The 23,621-nt window shown below is 52.9% G+C and overlaps 1 protein-coding gene across 1 annotated transcript; it reads right to left on the bottom strand.

The window, feature by feature from the left end:
• Nucleotides 1–1,240: 1,240 nt before the first annotated feature.
• Nucleotides 1,241–23,418, bottom strand: BPIFB4 (BPI fold containing family B member 4). The gene is made up of 16 exons (XM_037143290.2): nt 23,313–23,418; nt 22,316–22,378; nt 21,331–21,850; nt 20,298–20,402; nt 19,367–19,510; nt 16,535–16,598; nt 16,040–16,100; nt 14,871–14,962; nt 13,092–13,292; nt 12,403–12,456; nt 9,765–9,935; nt 7,455–7,522; nt 5,629–5,671; nt 3,968–4,031; nt 1,946–2,022; nt 1,241–1,264 (listed from the first exon to the last, which is right to left on the bottom strand). Exons 1-16 carry the CDS (start codon nt 23,416–23,418, stop codon nt 1,241–1,243), a joined length of 1,857 nt encoding a protein of 618 aa, XP_036999185.2.
• Nucleotides 23,419–23,621: the final 203 nt, after the last annotated feature.

Genomic DNA, 23,621 nt, shown 5'->3' with positions numbered 1-23,621 from the left:
TGGCCAATGAAATGTGAGTGGAAGTGCCCTGCCTCTCTCCCCGTGGAAGCGCTGATGTGCCCGTGGGTGACTCTTGATGCTTCCTTTGCTCTGGGGACTAAACCGCTTTGGGGCCAAATTCAGCCAAGGGCTTCCCCTGTGAAACTTATGAATGGAAGCAATGTAGTGGGCGGTTAGAGCGTGGGCTCTGGAGCGAAACGATGTGGTTCCAGCCCCAGCTCTGTCGCTGTGCTGTGTGACCTTGGGCAAGTTGTGCATTTCTCGGTGCCTTGGTTTCCCCATGTGCAAAACAAGGACCACCCTGGTACCTGCCTGATGGTGCTCTCATGAGGTTAAATGAAATCAAGTCCCAAGCCTCAGTGTGGGGCTCAGCAGGAGGTGAGCACCCAATAAACCCGAGTTCTCCGGAGGGTGGGGCTGACGGCCATCTGTTTTTAGTCTCTGTTATGTCTCCCCTGGGACCTGAGAGCACACGCCAGGAGCACACTGGGGAGAGGAAGGGGGGAGGGTGACTGAAAGCTGAGAGAGGAGAGGGGACCCTTGTCATCATGGCACACAGGAGTAAGGATGTAAGAAATCCCTCTGGCTGTGTGAATTCTGATGATTTTGAACTTGTAGTTTTCAATCCTTGCCCTCCCTGTGTGCTGAGGCATGGTGGGGAAACAGAGGCAGGAGGGATCCCCCACTCTGAGTGCTGACCAAGGCAGTGAGAACTGAATTGAAAGCTCCCCGCCCCCACCCCACCCCCACTGCCCTGCGGTTGCAGGGCCTCAGAGGTGTCTGGCATTTTCCATTCATGAACCTAACCCAACCTCTATCCAGCTGCAGCTGCAACTTGCCAGGTGCCCCCCCCCCAGCATAGCCAGGGGGGGCAAACCCCCGACCCTGAGAGAGGGTCTTTCATGGAGACGCACTCGACTGCAGGGAAAGTGGAATCTTTTATTGAAAGTTCAAAGTACTCAGCGCGGAGTCCAACACGGAGTTAAAAGGTCTCAGTCCTCCTTCCGTGAGGGGGGGCTGACCATGGATGGAGTTGTTTATCAATAGGGGCAAAGAATGGCTGGATCCTTTCTCGAGGTGGGGTCAGATGGATAGAGATTGTGAGGTCTAGTTAGGGACCTTTTGTGGGGGCTGAAGGAACTCGGGGGGCCGGGAACGATGTCAGGCGAGCCTTTCCAGGGCTGGTTCTGCTTCGTGGTAGGGGGGCAGGGCAGGCAGCAGCATCTCTCTCCTCTGTCATTCAGGTACTCAGCACCAGAATGTCCTTGGAGGGCAGAACAGAGAACCCAGTTAGTGGGTGGGGTGGCTTCTGGCTGCAGCCTGGGCAGATGGTCACCTGCCTTTGGATCGGGCAGGTCACATTCTGGGAAGGAGTAACTGAACCACGGGGGCTTTGGGGTCCCAGGGGCCTGCGACCAGTCCGTTTAGGAAGATAAACACGTGTTTGTTTGATGCTTTGCGTATTTTCCAAAGTTCAGATACTGAGCACGTGTGATTTTTATGATGGAAACAAAGCCCCTACACCTGAATTTTAGAGCACCTGCCGTGATTATAATCTGCAATTCCTTCGGGAATGTTCACCCAAAGGCCCATCTCCCCACTGGCTGGCAGAGCTTTGTAAGGGCCAGGATTGAGCATATTTTGCTCACTGCTGTACTCCCAGGCCCGTGCATGCTGTCTGGCACACAGTAGGTACTCAATAAAAGTTGTTCCAATGCACAACATCACACTTCCATTCGTGGCAAACCCCTTGCTGTTCTGAGCCTCAGTATTCCCATCTGTAAGATGGGGCAATGGCATCTGTCGTGAGGACTGGATGGGATTGTGCACGTGAAAAGCTTCATTTGAGGCTTCTTAACAGCTTTGCTTCTGATTGCCTCATCCCGTTCTTTGAAAAAAGAGGCCCCTGTTGCCCTGCCCTTCCCTTAGTTTTATCTCCCCTTACCTCCAAGATGTCGATGTCTGCATTGCTGAAGTCAATGTTAAGTATTTTGGGAAGTGGGACACCGGAGCCCAGCACAGCTGTGGGGGGAAAAGTGGTCAGGATCAGTCGGCACAGCCAAGACATGTCAGCCTATGGAGAGCCGCCAGTATTTGCAAGAAGACTAGTTATTTCTTCTAGGCCTTCGTCCTCTCAGTCCCTCCTGCCCGAAGCACTCCCCACCCTTGCCTGCCTGCTGAGTTCTCAGCCTTCCTGAGACACTGTTTGGATGCTTTCTCGCCCCAGGCTAAGCAACTCTGGGCTCCTGCCGCTTCTCCTGAACAACTCCTTCACAGAAACCACATAATACCACTTCAGCTGCCTGGTCTCAACCAGGCTGCGGGTCTCTGGCAGGCAAGGACAGCGTCCCCAGCGTCACCCAGCCCAGGGCCAGGGGCAGAGGAGAGAGCAGATGTTTGCTGAATGAAGGAAGCATGTGAGGCCAACAAAGACCACCGTGGGGTTTACTGTTTGCTTGTAGATGGTCAGAGACTAAGTGGACCTGCCAGTTAGTGTTCTAGAAAAAAAGATATATAGAAAGAAAGGAAGGGGAGCAGAAATGGGTAGGTGGGTGAAGCTGGACTAGCTGAAGTTAAGTGGACTTTCTGGCTCCAGCAGGACTTTGCAGAGAGCTAAGGACATTGTGAGTCCTTACAATGGAATACAATCCAAGGTTGGAATACAATCGGTATTTTCCAACCTTACTTGTCCACGGAACCCTTTTCTCAGAGCATCTTTGGGACTAATTCTCCATGGAACCTACTTGGGGAATCATGGATCTAATCCAGTCTCTCACTTTTGAAAATGGTGAATTGCACTGTAGTGAGATCGAGGGACTTGCTGCCAAGGTCACACCACCTCCCAGGGACCCAGCCCAGACGAGTCTCCATCTCTTTCCTCCCATCCAGACCAGCCCGGCTTCTGACATCACCCTCTCCCGGGGGTGGGGGTGCGTGGGCTTTGTGACTGACCAGCACTTTCCTGTCATTGAGATTCAGCCTCCTCTTGTGACAGTCCCCAGAATAAGGGTCTGTTTGATACCAAGAGCTCCCCACTAGACCCTGGCTGGTATAGCAGCGGCGGGAGAGAGAAGCCAGAGCTGAGTAGCAGGACAGCTTGCGGACTGCGCCGTCCGATCCCAATGGGGTTGCCCAGCTGATGGAGCATCCCTCCCAGCCTCCAGACGGCCGCACAGTTCTACAAGCAGCCGCAGAGGCAGAACCTTGCGCTGTCTCTTCTATTTAGGAAGCTGGGCGAGAAAACCCTCTGACCGACAATGTGGCCGCCTAGGAGGCAGGCCAAGCGTTAGGAGGCTGGGAATGTCAGTAAGGGCAACTGTAGCTTTCTCTGTAATAATTGAGCTTTTTACAACAATAATAATGTCTGTATGTAGCCCACATATAAGTAGAAATAAATACACAGTTAAAAACAAGTCAGGAACATAACAATGTGGATATACTTAGCAATACTGAACCATACAGCTCAAAATGGTTAAGAAGGTAAACTTTATGTTATATGTACTTTACCACAATTAAAAATAAACGTACAAAAATAAATCAGAAACTAACTTGGACCGTATTGGGGGAACATGAAGAAAGAAGGGTTTAGGGGGAAATATCCCCAGATGTGGAGGCTAATTGCCCCTGGAGGTGAGATTTTCTGTTTTAAACTGCTCTGGATTTTTTAAAATTTACACACGTATAACGTTTATGTACAACCAGAATTTGACATAAATAATCAGAAAAATAAAAACAATCAGCCAAATCAGAAAAAAACATAAATAAAGCAGAAGCAGCAAATATGGAAGCTCTTGGACCCTGTGGCAGCATTGCATGCAGAGGTTTAAATACATAAGCTCAGAACGAGACAGTGTTTTTCAGAAATACTGTCGAGGTGGAATGGCTGTGAACATCACACATTCCCGGCAAACCAGCAGCCACGGGTGCCCAGGCCACGCGCCCTGGGAGGCCCGGGCACCGCTCTCACCGTTCATCGCGGGCATGAACGCCAGGTCGAAGATCTTCCCCACCAGCACTTCCATGAGGCCAACCTGCAGGGAAGGAACGAGAACTCAGCCCCGGCAACAGGTCACTCGGGTGCCACGGGCTCCCTTGGGCTCTGCCTTGTAACATGAAAGGAAGTGCAGAGCTGCTCTGGGACAGTCTGGGAGCTGGCGGTCAGAGCTCCGTGACTCCAGACCCACTGAGCTGGACCAGCTCGCTCTCTGCACGGATGGGGAGGCCAGGGCCTCAGGCAGTGTGACCTCGGGTCCAAGGTTCACGGGGAGGCAGGGACTGAAGGAAGGCCAGCTCCTCCGGGGAGACACAGAGCACCGGTCTGTGGCGGATTGTTCAGAAACCACAATGACATCACGGAGGGCCCTTGGGCCCCGAAGCCAGTACTCCGGTTCTCATCCCAGGTCAGCCCCCAGGGCCTCCGAGAAGGTTCCCTCACCTCTCTGACCCTCAGTTGCCTCATCTGAAAAGTGGGCCCGCAAAGCCCAGCTTGTAAGGATGCTGCGAAGACTATGGGCCCCTTCCTCCTACATGAGCTCTGTGAGCTTCTCTCAGCCTTGGTTCCCACATCTGATCCTGCGAGTGAATAATCCTTCCTTCACAGGGTGATGCCGAAACCAAACTCAGTTCCTACTGGGCTCCCTTATTTGGAAGATGGGCTAATAATTGGACTCAAATCATCAGTTTTTTGTGAGGACGAAATGAGAGTAGCTTGTTGCTATTATTTTTAGTAGATTTTTTCCTACTGCCAATCACAGCTGCTCCATAGATATTCGCTGACTTCACGCCGTTAGCTTCTTTCTCCACTCGGAGCCCAGAGACCCCAGTTCTAGCCCCCGCTCTGCCAGAAACTGGTTGTGAGGCAGGTCACTGCTCTTGTCTGAGCCCCCACCTTCTCATTTGTAAGATGAAGCTGGTGACCCCAACCCCATGGATTATAGTTGTTTGGGTTCAAAAAGCCCCAAAAGGGGATGACATAGTGAGTACATGACTTTCTCTGCACTGTGGAAATCACCCAAGCTTGTGCTAGGAGGCAAGCATCCGTTTCATTAGCAATTTTTTTTTAAAAAGAAGGGCGCTTCTGAGGCCTAGGTTAGGGTGGGGGGACCCAAGAACAAAAGAGCTGAAACAGGACTGAACCCTAGAATGCGAGCGTCTCAGATCAGAAAAGCAGAATTCCAGAAAGCAGGGCAGAGCGGAGGCCAGGAAAGAACCCAAACCTGCTTGTTTCACAGATGGGGACAGTGAGGTGCAGGGTGGGTTGGTATTGTCACCATCCTAAGGGAGTTGGTGGCAAAGCAGAGCCTCCTAATCCAGGGAGAAAGGGGCCCTGGGGGACATGGATGCCCCCACCCTGAGCTCGCCAGCCTGGAGTGAAGAGATTTGGGCCAAGTGGCCTCCCTGGAGCGGACGGTTACAATGGGGCGGCACCCCAGGCCGAGTGGCAGCTGTGAGTCTGTGCTCCGCCCCTCCCAGGCTTGTGGGCCTCAGTTTCCCCACCTGTGAAAGGAGGCCTGACCGAGCTGATTCCAATGTTTTGGAATTCACAACCCCAACCCCGGGCCCCACCTGGTCTCATAGGAAATGCCGTTCCCGGAAGATCTCGCCCCGGGGCCCGAGCTTGGTACTTACATCAAAATTGCCCACATTTGAGGTTTTGAGGTGGAGGTTGGTCCTGCAGACAAAGTAGACAGCCCGTCAGAGGTAGTGGTTGCCTGAGAGTCACAGGGGCTTGCATGTCCCTAAGCTACCAGGAGCCCCTCCACCAGCATCCTCCTGAGGACCTCTCTTGATCTGGGGGGAGTTCAAGACAACAGTGGACTCCAAGAACTGAGCACCAGTCATGTCCCAGGCATGATGCCAGGGCTTTATATACCACATTCATGGGGTTCCAAGTGTAGCTACACCACCTGCTAGCTGTGGGTCTTTGGCCAAAATACTTAACCTCTCTGTGCCTCAGTTTCCTCCTCTGCAGTGTGGGTGGATGCAAGGCCTAAATGAAGTAATTCAACTAAAGCCCTTAGAACTGTGCCTGGCGCACGGCAGGTTCCACATACACATGTGCAGTCAACACTGTTTTGTTTAATAATTTCAGCAACGGTGGGGGAGGAACCTAAGGCTCCAGGCTAAATTGTAATGGCTACAGCACAGGAGGGGGACCCCAGAACTCACACCCTGAGCCTGCACTCTTGGCTGCTGTGCTGTTCTGAGCAGGGAGGCCGGAGGCCTTGGTTCAAGGTTTCTCTCTGCACTCAGTCTACGAGGACCTCAGTCTCTCTGTGCCTGAATCTCACCTGCAAACTGACAGTCCTGCCCAAGAGAGACCAGACCAGACTCGCCCACAGGGCAGAGTCACTGGGGCATCCAGCAGGAGAGGGACAAATGTTTTATTCCTTCCCGACTTCCACTCCCATTCCCCCGTCCCCCTCTGCCACCCCATCCACAACACCCAAGCTCTTTCCTGCCCCTCCGAGGTCGCCTGTGCGGCTCGTACCACCAGAAACCCCCAGCTCTTCCTACAGCCCTTTACATCCGGGCCTCAGGTCCAACGTCATCTCCTTACACGCTCTCCGATTAGTAACACATTATGAGTAATTGCCATTGTTGTCTTGATAAACATGGTTGTAAGAAGCAAAACTTAAGAAATACACATGAGCTGAATTTTTTACATTCTATCTCATTGATCTTGAAATGGGAATAATCATAACACTTGCATAGACTGATGTCAAAAATTAAATGAAGACATATTTAGCGCTTAGCTGAATGCTTGGTGCATAGGAAGTATCCAGTGAATAACAGTCATTATTGTTATGAGTCCTATGAGGTAGGGACAACCGTCCCCATTTTCAGATGAGAAAATTGAGATTCAGAGAGGCAAGGTCACTTGGCTTGTGTCACACAGCCAGTCAGTGGTCACACTGGGATTTAAACCAGTGCTGCTTGGCTCCAGAGCCCATGCTTGTCACCATTCAACACAGCTCTAGGTCAGGGAGACCCGGGCTGGCTCACAGCCCTTCTCTGTACTCACTGTGTGGCCCTAAGTAAGTAAATCCACCTCTCTGAGCCACCGTTTTCTCCTCTTTTAAAACGGGAGAATAACACCCCTGACTCCGCAGGGCCCCTGGGAGCCTAAACAAGGTGATGCAGATGAGCCCCCTAGTGCGGAGCCTACACAGCATCACCACTGGCTCATTATCATTACTGGTGTCGTTACTATCAGCAGTAGGTTCCTTCCATTAAGCTCATGCCTTCACCTCCCTGCCAGGCTCCTGACAGGGGTCCTGCAGGCACAGCCCATGTCCACCACGGCAGCCTCCTGGGTTCACCCAGCACTGAAGCCATGCCAGGATACTGCTTGCTGAGCCCTCCCTGGGGTCCCTCCGTGGGCTGGCACCAGACACGGAGCACCTAAGTGGCCTTTCTGAGGGGCAGGAGCCTGAGGTCACAAACCCCCTTACTTGTCCAGCTTGACGTCGATCATGAGCTTATCGTTCTCCACGGAAAACATGGCCAGCAGTTCTGCGTCCTGGGGGCAAAGGGAAGGAGAATGAGAGGCCACTGCCGTCATACATTGGCTGCTGCCGCCTGAGGGCTCGCTGTGCGCCCGGCACTGGCTGGGAGCTCCACTAACACTGAGCATGAGAGCAGGCTGTTCTCTGAGGTTTTGGTCAAATCTGCCTTTATAAGCTGAGTCACCATATCATGAATTTCCCCCCTCTGTAGGGGAGGGGGTTAGGAGTAATGAATTGCCCTCAATTGTCATTCACCAATAAATCACAGCGAGGGCAAGTGAATACTTCTCAGAAAGACAACTGTCAGGAAGAGAAACCAAAGATTGGCAAGGGTATTTACAAGCTTCTCAGAGCTGTCTCAAAAAAGGTGGGGTGGCCTGTAGCCTAGGAAACCTGATTCAGATGAGCTATTGGATGGGATTGGGCATCATCACTGTCAATCATCTTGCCTTCCACCCATGATAGGGATAAAATGTTCAGACTCATCCCCCTCTCCAAGCAGAAGTCTTGTTATAGGAAAAATCGCTCTGCTTCCCTGTCTCTCCCCCAACCCAACAAATAAAATAAAATAAGTTGGTCTTATGAAAAAAATGAAGCTTCTAACAAATCCAGGTGACATTATTAGCAATAACAATAACGATCATTGCAGTGCTTGGGTATGTATAGCAGAGACCTACTGGGCACGGAAATTACTCCATCTGCTCAGGAGGAAACAGCTTTTGAGCGAACCCTGGAGGAGAGGCAGGATTTGGCCAGATGAAGGAGAGGGTATGAGCGTGGTCCAGGCAGTGGGAAGGGTATGTGCAAACTCTGGGGCGGGAAAGAGGCTGGCACCGGAGGGACAGAGAAGAGGCCCGAGATCAAGGAGGTGGCAGGACCCCATGAAGCTGGAGTGGGATGGAGCCAGGCCAGGCAGGGGTGGGAGGCATGGAGAGGACTCAGGCTGCATCCGGGGGCACCGGGGAGCCGTGGCAGAGGTGTGGGCTGGATCAGCAAACATCGGGCTGTTGATGGAGAAAGCTCCACACGGTGGGGACTGGTCACGTGGGACCGAGTCAGGGCAGCCATCTCCACTCCTGGGTGAGAACCAGCCCTTTGAATCTCTCCTCTGAGGATGAGAGGCCCCTCCTCCACACTGGGGCTCAGCACGCTCCCCTCTCCCAGACTAGAAGGGGCTCATTTGGGCTTGAGTCCTGGGTGAAGAGACTGGGCAGGCGTAGCAGATGGGGCAGAACCCATATGTCTGAGTCTAAAGCTTTTACCATGGAAAGGGAAATGGCACTTTATACAACACTTTCCTTTGACAATATTTACTAAGCACTTACGTGCTGGACACTATGCCAGGCTCTGGGAATCCAGACGATTCACATCCCGCCCAGCAATACACTAACAAACAAGTACATTTTATAATGTCGGTGAGGAGTACAGACAAAGTAAAGCAAGGAAGGCAGAGAAAGAGAGATAGAGAGAGATGGGAAGGGTGGGGATGTTTCAGACAGGTGGCCAGGAGGTGAAGTCTGAGCAGAGACCTGAAGAAAATGAGGATGTGAGCCATACAGATGTCCAGAGGAACAGCATTCCAGGCAGAGAGAACAGCGTGTGCAAAGGCCCTGGGGTGGCACTGCGCCTGGCATTTTAGCAGAAAGGTTGAGGAGCTGAAAGGTGACCAGGGGGTGATCTGTGGGCCATGGCGAAGTGATTGGCTTATAGTTCAGGCTGATGGAACCTTATAAGTAGTAGAGCAACATGATTTTAAGGTGGTTCCTGTCTATGCAATAGTTGTGGAAATTATATGTGCATCTATTCCCTTCTGGGTGCCAGGGACAGGAGAGCCAGTACCATCTGTCTAGTTTCCCCTTCCTCCAGTAACTAGTAGAGAGTGTAACACATAGTAGGTACACAGTAAATACTGCTGAATGCATGACCAAAGGATACTTTGGCACACACCATGGTGTACAACCTGTGGAAACAGTAATAACTAACACTTTTAGAGCCCTTAGGAAATGTTAGGTACTGCTCTGAGCATCTTGATAATGTCCTGCTGCCATGCCTGCGTGGTAGAGGAGAATACCAGGCCCACAGAGGGGGAGTGATTTGCTCAAGGTCACACAGCCAGAGGTGATTAAGACTGGATTTGAATCAGATCATCTGGTCCCATAGCCGAGCTAACAGTCACTATGGTGGGGACAGCAGAGATCTGAAGGAGTCTGTGGACACCCAGAGGCCACGTGGTGACCCACACTCCCAGACACTCACCACATCAATGAGGCAGATTGTGGTCTCGACGTCATTGGGCTGGGACACCATGACCTCGGAGGTGGCAAACACCGTCACCAGCGCTTTGTCCTTCTGCAGTGTCACTGAAGGTGGGTTCGGCACCTGGATCCTGATGGTGAGTGGGCGGGACTCAGGGTACTGCTGGAACACCTGTGGGTAGACAGCAGGCCAGACTGAGCAGGGCCCTGGGTAGTGGGGGTGTCACACTGGCTCCCACAGGTCCAAGAGCACCACCTGACTCTTGCAAACTGCTCGTAAAGGCTCCAGCCTGCTGCTGGGTCTGAGCAAAGAGCTGCCTTCTCGGAGCCTCTTACACAGAGTTACTGTGAGAATTAACCATGATGACACCAGCAAAGATTCAAGCTCACTCAATGCCAGATGCATGGAAATGCTCAAAACCTGGTACTGAGTGAGATGGAGTCACCTGGACATTCACGTGTCATTAAATTATCACAATTCCATAGGACGTTTTTCACCATGTTACAGATTAGAAAACAGGCTCGGGGGAAACAGCAAGCACATTGTCCGAGCCCAGCAGGAGAGCTGGGTCCAGCCAGGTCTGTGTCACTCAGAAGCCCAGGTCCTGTCTTTCTTCAGATGCCCCAGCTGAGATGAGAAAGCCCATGTGTCGGACTGTCTCATACTGAAGCCCTGGAGCGAGGCACGGCCTGCCCAGGACTTGCTGGGGTCCCTGGAGACCCACAGTGGGAGGGGTCTGAGCCAGTTTGCTACAAAATCTAATTTGCAAGGGAACGACTCATCAAACGACCAGTTTTCCATAATTGCTAAATAACTGATTTACCAAAACCCTTTTTAAAAAGAATAGTTTTCTTAAATATATTAAATGAGCATAAGCTTATGAGAAAAACCATAGAGTTACTCTTTAAAAAAAAAAACACTAAACTGAAAACATTTTCATATATAGTGCAGGAGTGTGGGTCCTGGCCCCAGGAAGACTTCATTCATTTCCTTGAACACAAGTCAAGGTGAAAGTCTTCTGAACAACCTCCTGGTCTATTGGCAAATCTAGTAAATTCAGCCAATTAACCACTCAGTGAATCCACCTTCAGCAAACTGGGTCCCAACAAATTAGCGATTTGGTCACTTGGCTTTACACAAAAGGACTCTCAAGATACTTCCCAGAGGGGCCTTGTGTCCTAACTGCCCCCAACCCAACAGAGCTTTCGAGAATTAGCAGCACCCGCCCTCCCGGGGACGCAGAGAAGCTACCTTGGCCTCTTCCCCACAGCTGCGGGAGGCGCAGGATGCCCGTGTTAACTCTGGCCCAGCGTCTGCCGGTGATCCACCCCAGCCTGGGTCTCCAGCAGACGTTCCTCGGTGTCTAGCCTGAGCTCCCCTGCTGCAGACACAACCCCGGTTCAAGGCCTGCATCCCTGAGTCCTTACCCTAGCTCTGCTGCTGTCACTTTGTGTGACTTCTCCAAGCCTCAGTTTCCCTATCTGTAAAATGGGTTATCCCCTTCTGGCCCTGTGGATGGGGGTGTGATTAGAACAAAATGAGAGAAAGAATTCTTTTTAAAAATCAATAAAACGTAAAGTGCAGGGCTCATAAGAAGTGGCTCAATAAATAAAAGTCCGGTTGGAGGCGTCCACCTGCCTCCTGGGAGGGGCCCCTGCTTCTGACATTAGATCATGGTGCTCTGCCATTCAGCTTTCGACCACATGAGGGCGGTAGTGACTAGTTGTTGAGTTTGGCCTCCTTCTTGACTGTTTTGAAATTCCACCCAGTATGAGTCAAGACAGGTAAAAAAGAGATGAAGGGTGTCTGAAATGGCTGTAGACTACAGCAATCCTTCACACCTGTACAACACACAGTACATTATTTGCAGCCAGGTCCAGTGTAACAGGCCTGGGACCAGAGTTGGGATGAGGGCTGAGACAAGCAGGCCTTTGTTCCAACTATGTACGGCCGCCAATCTGACAAGAGTACATTTGGTTTTGTTTTTTTTTAATGAGTTTGTTATCATTAACAAAGAGAAGAATAATTAACATTTAGCAAATATCTCCTCTGTGTCTAGATTCAAAGCCCAGGTCCACAGCCGCCCTGTGAGGTGAACATTGTTGCCCTGTTTTCCAGATGAGAAAACTGAGGCTCAGAGAGAGAAGTCATTTGCCTGAGGTATTACGGTTGGGATGTGCTGAGCTGAAATTCAAATTCCTGTCGATCTGCTCCTAAGGTTTGGTTGTTTTTCCCTCGAAGTCACCACGCACCCGCACGTGCCCTGTGTTGGCATCTTTACATCTCCTTCCTTTCCTTCACCCTCCTAGATTAACTGGTAGCATAGGAGTTAGCATCCCTTTCTGACAGAGAAAGCCAAGGCTCAGAGATGTTAAGAGGCTTGCCTAAAGACACACAGCAAGGCAGCGAGGAATCCCAAGCCAGGATTACTCCAGTGCAGGCCAGTCCACAGCTAGAGCCTAGAGTCTTTTCACATCAACCCTCCAGGCCCCTGTCTCATAAGGGTCTGGCCTGCAAGCCATTTTTATTACACCCCCAAGGTGGGAGGGGGCTGTCAGAGCACCTCCCCCAAGTGCTGAGTGTCAGCTCCTGGGAGGGGGGTGAGACTGAAGAGGGGCAGATGTGCCACCTTACATACCTTGGGAATCAAGGCCCCCAGCGTGGACGTGGTGAGTGGCGGAAGCTCCTCAAACTGCAGGACAAGAAGAAGAGTTCTGTGAGTCCCTGAGGCTATGGGGACGGACGGGAGTCACTGGCTCAGTGATTAACTTCTGCACACTCTCAGACAACCAGTGGGGGGCCTCTTCTCCCCCTTACGGACCACTGCCTAGCGGCAGCCACCACAGGGCCCGGGCAGCTGTTCTGTGGTTAAGTGACAAGGTTGGCCACTTAAGCTTACCACAGGCAAGACTCAGAGGGCAGGAGGTAAGACCTAACTCCTTGTCCTCTAAAAATGTAATTCTTCATTAAAACGAGGTGGTTGTCCACATGAAAGGATTCTAAGCATTTATATGGAGATACATACAAATGAATATATATTGTGCTTTAAAAAAAGGATTGGAATAAACCTAATATTGAATAGTGAGAAACTTTCTCAGCATATGATTTGATGTTGTTCAATGCCACGTCTGCGAACCACCTAAAAATCTTCCTAGGCACCATGCTGAGCATTTACGTAATTGATCCGTGGACTGGAGATGAGTCAAGGAGTGGGCTCACTTTCTCACTTTAAAGCAGTTTCCCCAAGGTCATGCGTGGGACTACAGGATCAATTGGCAGCTATCTGCTGCCCGGCCTGCCCCACCCCCAGATGGGGCCAAGACTCACCATGCCATTGGTGATGTCTAAATCCAGCGCCCCTTGCTTCTGCAGGAGAGCCAGCACCGAGCCCAGGAAGTTGGCAGAAATGGCCAGTTGGGAGTTGGTGTTGTCGCCCATGGGGGGCAATTCTGGCATCTTCCTGGGAGCCATGGCTGGACGCCCCAGTGGATAGTCGATGAGCTCTCCTCCAGCCTCCCCAACCAGAGTCTGGGGGAGCAGGGAGGAAAGGGATCACAGGGAGAGGTGCAGGCACAAGAGATGAGAAGGAAGACTGAAGACTGGGTGAGGCCCTGAACCTGCCTCCAGGCAGCCTTCCTTGATTAAACCCACTGGGTCTGAGTGACTCATTTACGGCCCTGACATCTCCTTCCACTTGTGATGCAGTCTCTTGCAGTTCCCACTTTGGCACCATTTATAATTATAGCCATGGTATATCATCATGTATTTCAAATATGCATGCGACATGGATCCTCCCCCCCAGCCCTGCCGTGGTGCGTCAGTACGCTCACACACCTACACGTGGGTGAACCTACTCTCTAAAGACAGACTCTTCTCCATGGCTTACAAGCCATCATATGGTCTATCCCAGTGTGTTCTCCACCTCATCTTGAGCCACTCTGCCCCTAACCCCCCTCTACAGAGCCTTATCAGGGCCACCAGGGCCTTGTAAGTCCCTGCCACCACCTGAGCAAAACCACTGTGGTGCCTCCTACACGCTCTTCCTTCCCCCACACTCTTCTCTTGTATGTTCCATTCATCTGCCAGGTCTCAGCTCAAGTGTCACCTCCTCCAGGAAGCCCTCCATGACCTCCTTGGGTACACGATATTTCTGCTGTCGGCTCTGATAGCCTGGAACCTTCTCTCACAGTGCTCACGGTCTATATTTGTACATTTGAGCAATTCTCGGATGGCCTGTGCTTTCCAATAGACTGCAAGCTCCATCAGGTCAGAGATCTTGCCCTGCGCACCACGGCACCTGCAGGCCCAGCCCGAGCCTGGCACACAGTGTTTATGAATATACTAGCTGTGCATGTATACGTGCGCACAGGTGTGCTGTGTACATGAGAGCGTGGCTGTGCACCTGAGCTCAGTATCCTGTGGAGCAAGCAGGGAAGCACCCATATTCATGCAGCCCAGGGGGAGTGCGTATGTCAGTTAGGGGCCGGGTTTGGTGGTGTGCCGGAGCCAGCTCCCACCAGCTCCCACCAGCTCACGGAGGTGGAGTCCCTGCATCTCTTCCCGACTCCACGTTCTGTGAGTCATGTTGGTAGCTTGAAACTGGCCATGGTGGGAGTATTCACACCACCAAAATCAGCAAATGCTACAAATCAGGACTTGTTCATCCTGACAGCTGATGTTAGTGCTTACCAGCACACCACTGGCCAGGTTCATTCCTCAGGGAAGCCCAAGCCCTTAGCGGTAGCTCTAGTAGCTGGGGGCCACATCATTTGGGCTCCGACCCCAGGTGCTCATTTATGGGGTATGTGACCTTGGGCAAGTGGCGTAAGCCCTGTGTGCCTCAGTTTCCTCCATAAGCATGCCAACCTCACATGGTTGCTGTGAGGTCAGACTAGAAGTGTCCTCGGTACACAGTAAGCACTTAAGAAGTGCTGGCTGTGATCGTGATTTTTTGACATTGCCCTAGAAGGGCCTCATCTAATCATAAAAGGGCCCTGTTCAAACGTTGCTTCCCGAGTGGTTAGCAGAAGCCTTGGGGGACTCTCGTTCCCACCCCTGCCTCTAGGGAGAGGGCCGCCCCCGTGGCCCCAAAGTCCGGGCACTCACGTTGAGGTCCAGCTCCAGGAACTCCCCAGTCACAAGCGGGAGGCTGGAGAAGGTGTACTGGACACTTCCCAGGATCCCCAGAGGAATCAGAGCTGCAGGCAAAGGCGGGGGTCACAGGGAGGCCCCCTCACCCTCCCTTCCCTTTTTGTGTGCCAGGGAGTCCTGGCAGCAAGGCTCCAGCTCCAGAAACCACGGGAAGAGCCAGAGTTCTGGGTTCCAATCCCAACTCTGCCTCTTCCTTGCTGTATGACCTCAGGCAAGACACTACACCTCTCTGAGCTACAGGCTCCTCATCTGTGAATGAGGCTGAACATAACTCCTTGGACTACATCGTAGGGGACGGTGAGATCCTGCGTATTAGTAAGCTTTGGAAGTCGTCAAGTCCTGTGCTCTGAACCAGAAGCTTTATGGTTTCTGCCATGTGGTGCTTCGTTGAATCTGGCATTTTTCTGACTCCTGGTGGTGAATAGCCCCCCTCCCTGGGCTCGTCCACCCTTGTTTCTGGCCACAAAGGGAGAGAGTTTCACCCGTCTGGGAAGGCCAAGCTCAAACTGCCTGGCCCCCCCCTGAGAAAGGGGCGCAGGTCAGAGGGGCTGCCCTGTCTGGCTGCAGCGGCTGTGCCCGCACAACTCAGGTGCCCCCACTAGGGTGCCGTCTACGTGAGAGGCAGTCCCTGGAATCGCGGCTGCACGGGCTGTGCAGCTGTGTGGGGCGAGCTGGCGTGCAGCCGTGTTCACCCAGGAACCTGCTGGAGCCTGGTTCTGAGCCCCTGCTCAGCCTCCTCGGTGTCCCCTGCTATTCCCCTCCAGTCCCTCGGTGGGGTGAGGCCGACCCCCTGGTTTCAGAGATGAGTGATGGGGGCAAGTCTCTCCAAGTCCACACACCTGCCAGGGCAGAGCCAGGGCTCGAACCCGGCCTCCCGACTTCTGGTCTGCAGCCCCCTGAGTCGGGGTGGAGCCTCCTCCCCTGGGACTTCATGAGGGTGTTTGGGGACAAAAGGGAAGTCCAGGCAGACTCAGGGCGGCAGCCGCAGAGCACTCTGCGGGTCCGAAGGCGGGTCTGCCGCCTCCACCACCCCGGGTCCTTCTCCCAGGCACTGCTGCCCCAGGCCTGCTGTGGCTGGGCACTAGTGAATGCTGGCCAAATAAGACAGAGCAGGAAGAACTTACAGTCCACGAGACCCAGCTGGTCGTTGACAAGGCCCAGCACTACGTCCACGATGGGGCAGAGCTGTGTGGGGAGAGGAAGCATGAGGTCCTGATGCCCGCGCAGCGGGCTATGGAGGGCGTGCACGGGTAACCATGGCGATAGCCGGTGTTGACTGACTCGCCCTGTGCTTGGCCCTGCTCTCCCCACGGCCCCACAGGGAAGGCTCTCTCCTGACCCCCATTTTGCAGGTGGGGAAACTGAGACTCAGAGAGGTGATATGACTTGTCACATAGCTCAAAACTGTGTGATTCTCAAGCTCCACCTCCTGGCATCCTTTCACTAATCTGTCCTCCATGTTCCTCAGGGTCCTCCCCCGTCTCCGAGTTCATGCCCCAGGGAGCCCCTGGCTCCCTCTGGGCCTCCAGCTCGCCCAGAGGGATGGAGGTTGGACCGTGGCCCCTCGGTATGGGGAAAAGCCTGTGCTCCCCACTCCCCGCCCCGGCACCGGTTCTTACCAAGTCAGGGAGCACGTTGGCCAGGACTCGGTTCACTAGGTTGTCCACGAGGTTGGGGAGAAGCCTGCGGGGAGAGGAGCAGGATGAGGAGGGGCCCCCCAGGCTTGTCCACGCCCGGACTGTCTGAATAGTGAGAGCCTGCCAGGGCTGGAAAGTTGTTCTGAAAGCTGCAAGGGCAGTGTGTCTTGACCCTAGACCTAGCAGAACAGGCTACGTACGCAGGCAAACCGATGACCTTTTCATTCATTCACGCACTCATCCTTCCATTCATTCATTGACTCATGCAACAAACAAATGCTTCTTGAGCTCTGCCGTGGGCCAGGCCCAGGCCCAGGCTGGGACGTTCCTGATCTTTAACCACAAATGTCATTCCCTCCTGCCCATCTGCCCCTCTTCTAACAGACTGTTTGTTGCAGCTTCCCACAATCTTCTCAAAGGGCAAATGAATGTGTTACTTTATCCAAGCACCTAACACAGTAGCTGGTGCACAGCAGGTGCTCAATAAATGTTCGTGGAAGGGAGGGAAGGAGAAATACTGGCCAATCATCTGTGCTCGGGTGGCCCACAAGAGAAAACAAGTTGTTGGGGCCGAGAAGATAGGGAAATTCGATCCATTCTACAAACAAGAAAACTGAGGCCCAGAGAAGGGACCCAGCCCAAGTCCTAAGTGCATTACCCAGCTCTAACCAGTTAGTTAAGGGGGAGACAGATTATGGATGCGTTGACAAGACACATAGACGGACAGACAGACAGACTTATAACACAGGTGCTTCTTTCCCAGGCCCTGGGGTGAGGAGAAGAAGAGGGAAGCATCGCTATCCTAACACAAATATCACTGACAACTCGACACCTTAAAAATCCGTCCCATTTGACCCCACTGAACTCGGCCCTGCCCATGGCCCCACCCAGGATGCAGCCGACTGTCCAGTGCTGTGCCAGTTTGAAAAAGCAGAGATTTCCTTGGGATAAAAATCCTGATTAGATCATTTCCCCCAAGCTTTTGTTCTCCTTTTTAAATGGAGTCACGCCTCAAGGGGCCTTGCCCTTGTTCCAGTTTTCCTCGGACAATAAGGCCGGCGGGCACGCACATCCGTGTGTACCCGTGTGTGCGTGTGTTGAGGGGATGGTTTGAAGTTAATCTACATACACGCAGGGCACGGCCTGTTTTCTCCTTCTGGGAAATTGCCCAATAGACCCACTGGTCCGCGTGTGAAATGTCCACTAAAGGCTACTCGCTGCAACCACATTCGTCAGAGCAGAGGGTTGGACAAACTGCAATGTCCATCGACAGGGGCCCGGGCCAGTGCACAGTGGCTCCTCCAGTCGATGGAGTAGTATCAGCTGTAAAAAGTTAAACGAGAAAGCTGTCCATGTTCGGGATTGAGGAGATGAAAAAAGAAGTGCAAACTGGTGTTTACAGCCCGCGCCCATTTGCGATCAGAGGAGGGCGGTGAGAGTCTACGTCTGTGTTTGCTTCGTTTGTACAAAGGAACGGGAAGGCGGGCTTGGTGAGGAGGAGGCAGGTGGGAGGCAGGCCCTTCACTCTGTGCCCGTTTGTCTTTTCATACTGTCGAATTGTGCATTGCCAACTGTATTTCCTGGTGAAGATGTGAATTTAAAAATCTGTGAGGTTTCTACGTGTTTCTGTCCCCTGCCTTCCCTCACCCAGTACTAGGGGCCAGTGTTCTCTGCCTTCGCCCACGCCGGAGCAGACTCAGAGGCTCTCGTGAATCAGAAGTGCTTGGTTCAAGTTGCACAAGGAGATTTTCTGCTCTGAAAGTTTAGGTAAGAGGAGGGCTGCAGTGATTGGGCCAAGAGATTGGTAAGACAAGAGAGGAAGGAGTAGAGGGCCAGCGGCCTCAGACAGCAAAGCCACAGAAGGGGTCTCCCAGGTGGGGCCAGAGGGTGAAGAGAAAGGGACTCAGTTCCGAGCCGCCCTGATGTGCCCTCATCCAAGGCCACCACCAGGGGGCAGCATACTGGCCAATAAATAGACAGGTGAAACCTCTCTGTTCAGAGAGCAGGGCTTGGCCACTTTGTGGGGGCAGTGTAATAGAAAAAAAAAACCTCCCCCCCTGACCAAGGTTGCATCGGACAGCACCCACTGGGCAATATTCTCATGAGTTGGGGCATGAATGGACTCAAAACCCACAGGGGCGTCCACCCTGCTACATGCAGCCCGGGATGGCTGTGAATACGCCCCAACACAAAACCGTCAATCGTATTTTTCAGACCATAAGACACACTCCCCCTGCCGCCCCTTTTGCCAAATTTGGGAGGGATAATGGTCGTTAATGCTGCTGTTCTGCTTACATTTACATTGGTGAAATACTATGTTATTTATGTTGTTAAATATTTTACCATATTTTTTGCTTCAATTTTTTTTCCTATTTTCCTCTAAGACCTAGGTGCGTCTTACGGTCCGAAAAATACAGTCTTAAAACATTATGACATTTTGTGTGTGCAGTTACGTGTATCAGTGTATTTAATGTGTGGCCCGAGACAGCTCTTCTTCCAGTGTGGCCCAGAGATGCCGGGAGTTTGGACACCCCTGCTTAGATGTATATTCAGAAACTTACAATATGCCAGATTCCACACTCGAGTTTTATATTCATTAATTCAGTTCCAAAGGAAAGAGAATTACCCCCATTTCATAGATGAAGGAACAGGAGCTCAGAGAGGGCACGGAGTTGCTCAAAGTCACACAGCAAGAGCTAGTGGATCTGAGATTTGAACCGCAGGATGCTCCCAGAACCCCTGCTCTGAACACCACGGTTTGCAAAGACAAACCACCCACCACTCCCCGGGACCCCTGCTGACGCGGGTACTCACCCTCGCAGCAGCCTGACCTTGATACCCCCCAGGAGGGTGTCACATCGCTCAATGACCAGCCTGGGGTAGCCTGTGCGGTCCATGGTCAGCCGGACCTTGGCCGTGATGTTCACTTCCACGGCGATATCCAGGAAGCCGATGAGACTGGAGGAGAGCATGAGGTCAAGGGGACAGAGTCAGCCCCACCTCCAGGCAGCTCAGTGCCACCCAGGCCCGCCTGGCCCCTCTCACCCTGGCTGCCTCTGGCTGGTATGTGTATATTATGTCCCTTGAGCATCTCTTGGGGGTTCCACACCAGAAGACTTCCTCGGTTTCTTAAGTTATCAGTGAACAAATCTATGTCCCGCCCCCTCAGTCTGTGGGAGCTTTGAAGGCTGGGAACAGGGGTCCATAAATGAACTCTATGTACAAATTCTGGTTTCCAAGGTGACCACTCAATGGTCTAACTTTATAGACATGACCTCAATCCATGGAGAGAAATCTGCAAAATCCACCCTCTGAGGCCCTTCTGATAAGCACCTACCAGGTGGCAGGCCCAGTGCAGGGAGGCATCTGCCGCCTGGAAAAGGCGATGTCATTATGACCATTGCAGGTGAAGACGCTAAGGTCCAGTGACCTGTCCAGTCCCCTGTTGGGGACTGGCCCAAGGTCACACGGCTTGGAAGAGAGTCCAGATTTGAGCTGAGGCTGTCACCTGACTGCCACCTCCCAGATCTTAACCTTTAGCAGACTGCCCTCACTGCTGATGGGGACCTAAAGGTGACCTGAGCCAGAGATACAGGCCATGCACTTGCTGGTACAGATTAGACCTTAGTGTTTGAATTATGGACAAAAAGGCTGAAGTATAGGGAAGGGAAATGACCTGCCCGGAATCTCTTAGCCTGGACATAGATAGGGTGCTGGGGTCCCCTCCACGGCCGGGGAAACGCACCTCTTCCCGTTGATGGCCACGCGAGTGTACAAGCTCAGGTAGACGCCCACACCGGGCAGAAGCCGAACAGACACCCGAGGGAGGGTCAGCTCCATAATCCGCAGCCTGCACGGGACCGAGAGCAATGAGAGAGGCGTCACCCCCGCTGCTGGCCGTGCCACTCACCTGACAGCACCTTCCCTCACACCCCCCTTTTCTGTGCCCCATTCAATCCTCCTGACTCTGAGGAGACCTGAGGTTTGTAGATAGAACTTGAAAACACAGAGAATAAAAGAAAAAAAAAGCCATGACCTGTATTCCCACTGCCTGGAGACCCACTCTTTCCATTTCCATGTATTTCCTTTGCTTTTTTATTATTATTTTTTAATTTAAAGAAGCCATTCCTTTGGTGTGTCCCTGCCCCTCTTTGCCTGGTTTCTTCCTACACATTCTCAGATTTCAGCTCAAGGCCCTCTTCCTCCAGGAAGCCTCCGCTATCCCCCCAACAACACACATCCTCACTCCTGCATGGACTTCTTACCACTGTGATAATCATCTAGTTATCTGCATGTTTCTTTCTCGGTGCCCAGGTGCCACACCAGCCTACAAGCTCCACAAGGAGAGAGACACGTCTTTTCTTGGCTAACCACGTGTCGTGTCCCCAGTGCTGACACGGTGCCCAAGCCATGGAAGGAGTTCTAAATATTTGTTGAATTAAATATGAGGAGGAGCCTGGGCAGAGTGGAAGTTATAATACATGGTATGTATGATTTTAAATCCTCGGCCTTTTCCCACCTAAACTATGTTACTATGGCCAGTCTACAGGCGGGGATAATGAGACTCGGGGGGGGGGAATGAGCCAGAACTCGAACTCAGGACTGTGACAGACCTAAAACCATACAACTTGAGACTCTCAAGACATCCAGTCCTGAGGCCAAGCCTGAAGTGTCTAAAGCTCTGAAGACCTTTCCTCCAATTCCAGGCCTGGGGGTGATCCCCCCATTTGGAGATTCATCATAGGGGGCTTGATAGGTTGATCCCGACCCCTGCTTACCCTGTGATGCCTTGCACTGTGCTCAGGATGCCGCCCTCGCCGAGCACGCCCAAGACACCCCCTCCTCCGAGAAGTCCTCCATCACCAAGGAGACCACCTCCGCCAAGCAGGCCCCCTTTGCCTGGCAGGATGCCCTCGTTTGCCAGCAGGCCACCAGTGCCGAGCACACCGCCCGGGCCCAGGGCCCCGGTGGCCACACCGGGTGGGATCTCTCCTGGCCGCAGCTCTCGCCGGTGAAGCCTGCCCACGGTCGCTGCACCTTTAACTGACTTATACCGTGGAAAGCCCCTCTGGCCGCCAGGCGCACTGGCAGCGCTGCGGTAGTCGCCGTTGCGGAGATCCCTGATGCTTCCGTCGGACTCACGGATTTCGCCGTAGCGGTACTTCCCCCCCAGCTGGGCAGTGTTGTCATTGGTTTCGATGAGACCATACTTGTAATTACCGCCGAGCTGCTTGCCATTTGTGTATTTGGGGGGGGCCTCTCGGACGTGGAAGTCGTTGTAAGGAACACCACCGACACCTCGGGGGAAGTCAGCGCTTCTGTAGTCGTCGTAACGGTGTCGGCCACCACCCAAGAGGCCACCGCCACCCAACAGCCCACCACCACCGCCACCCAACAGCCCCCCGCCACTGCTACCACCACCCAGCAACCCACCACCACTGCCACCCAACAGCCCCCCGCCACTGCTACCACCACCACTGCTACCACCCCAAAACCCACCACCACCACCACTACCACCGCCCAACAGCCCCCCACCACTGCTACCACCACCCAGCAACCCTCCACCACTGCCACCCAACAGCCCCCCACCACTGCTACCACCGCCACCCAATAAGCCTCCTCCAACTCCACCCAACAGGTCACCGCCACCCCCTCCACCCCCACCACCAAGCAGACCCCCCAGCAGGCCACCTCCCCCACCACCTCCACTTCCACCAAGCAGACCCCCCAGAAGAGGCCCACCACCATCACTACCAGCTTTACCCATGGGCACCTCTCTCAGAGCTGAGTGGAGAGCATCGCTTTGCTGCAGGGTGCTGGAAATGGCTGCGGAGAAGCAAAGGTGTCAGCCAGGGGCTCCTCTCTTCCTTCCACCTCGGAGCCCCAGTTGGCTCTCCAGGCCCCACTTTTCCCACAGGTAAAGAGCCGAGGTCTCCTGGGAAGTCTCCTCCAGCCCACTCTGGCCCTGACATCCTGGTGAGCACATTAGCTGCTGGCTTTGACCTCCTCGCACTATAACTAGATTTCAACAGCATTCAGCCAAACCTGTGTAAATTCCCTTCCCCAGCCACCCTTGTAAGTGTTCCACACTGTACAGCTTTAAAAAAAAAAAACCCTACTTTGTCATGCATTATCCCAACTGATTCCAGGGAAATAGTCAAGGCCAGAATTACTGTCCCCATCTGATGGACAAAGAAGTTGAGGCCTGTGGCACTCAGGAAACAATCTCATTTTCTCTTCTCATAACAGCCTCGGATGGGAACTGGGATGGGAAGATTAGGGACAGGAATAATTGTAGTTCTCACTTTTGACAGCTGTCCATTTACCGGGAGTTGGGCTGAGTTGTCAAAAGTCCAACTCATAATTTTCATATTTGTCCTTGCTTAATTTTCATATTTGTCCTCTGAGATGAGGACTTAAATTACATCCACTTTGCAGATGAGAAAACTGAGACTCAGAGAACTCAAGTCATAGACTTAAGGTCACACAGTCAATATCTGAACCCTAGGAAGACTGACTCCAGGACCCAAGCACTTAATCACTATTCTCTAGTGCCTCGGGCATAAAGTTCCCAACGTGGTGTCTGGCACATAGTAGGTGCTCAGGAAACTACAGCCAAAAGGAAAAGGGGAAACTAAGGCCACCCATCCACCTGTTATAGACTCTGCCGGTTAGGAAGGGGGTCCTTGGGAACTTTGGAGATGGCAGGACAGCCCTGCCGGCCCAATGCCACCCCTAACCTCTGCAGAGCTGGACTCACCATTGCTCAGCGCATCCTTGGTAACCCTGAAGACAGTGTTTGTCTCTTGGCCAATACCACACACAGCTGTCACAGACAGAGCAGCCACACACCAAGCCGTCCACATGCTGGTGCTGCTTTCCTGCTGAGGGGGCAACGCATCAGATGGCCTTAGCCGGCCTTCACCACCCTGGCCAGCAGGTGGAGCTAGGCACCTGCCTCCAAGAAGCACACCAGGACCCCGAGGCCCAGAGACTGGGAAAAAGGACCCCAGGTCACACAGTGGGGCAGAATCCAGAATTTCTGATACCACCTTCTGAGTTTTTCAGA

This window comes from Artibeus jamaicensis, unplaced genomic scaffold (genome assembly GCF_021234435.1).
Source record: "Artibeus jamaicensis isolate MK-2021 breed Jamaican fruit bat unplaced genomic scaffold, CSHL_Jam_final contig_685, whole genome shotgun sequence".
Taxonomy (NCBI): domain Eukaryota; kingdom Metazoa; phylum Chordata; class Mammalia; order Chiroptera; family Phyllostomidae; genus Artibeus; species Artibeus jamaicensis.
The sequence above is the reverse complement of the archived record's forward strand: the minus strand, read 5'-3'. Positions and strand labels throughout refer to the sequence as shown.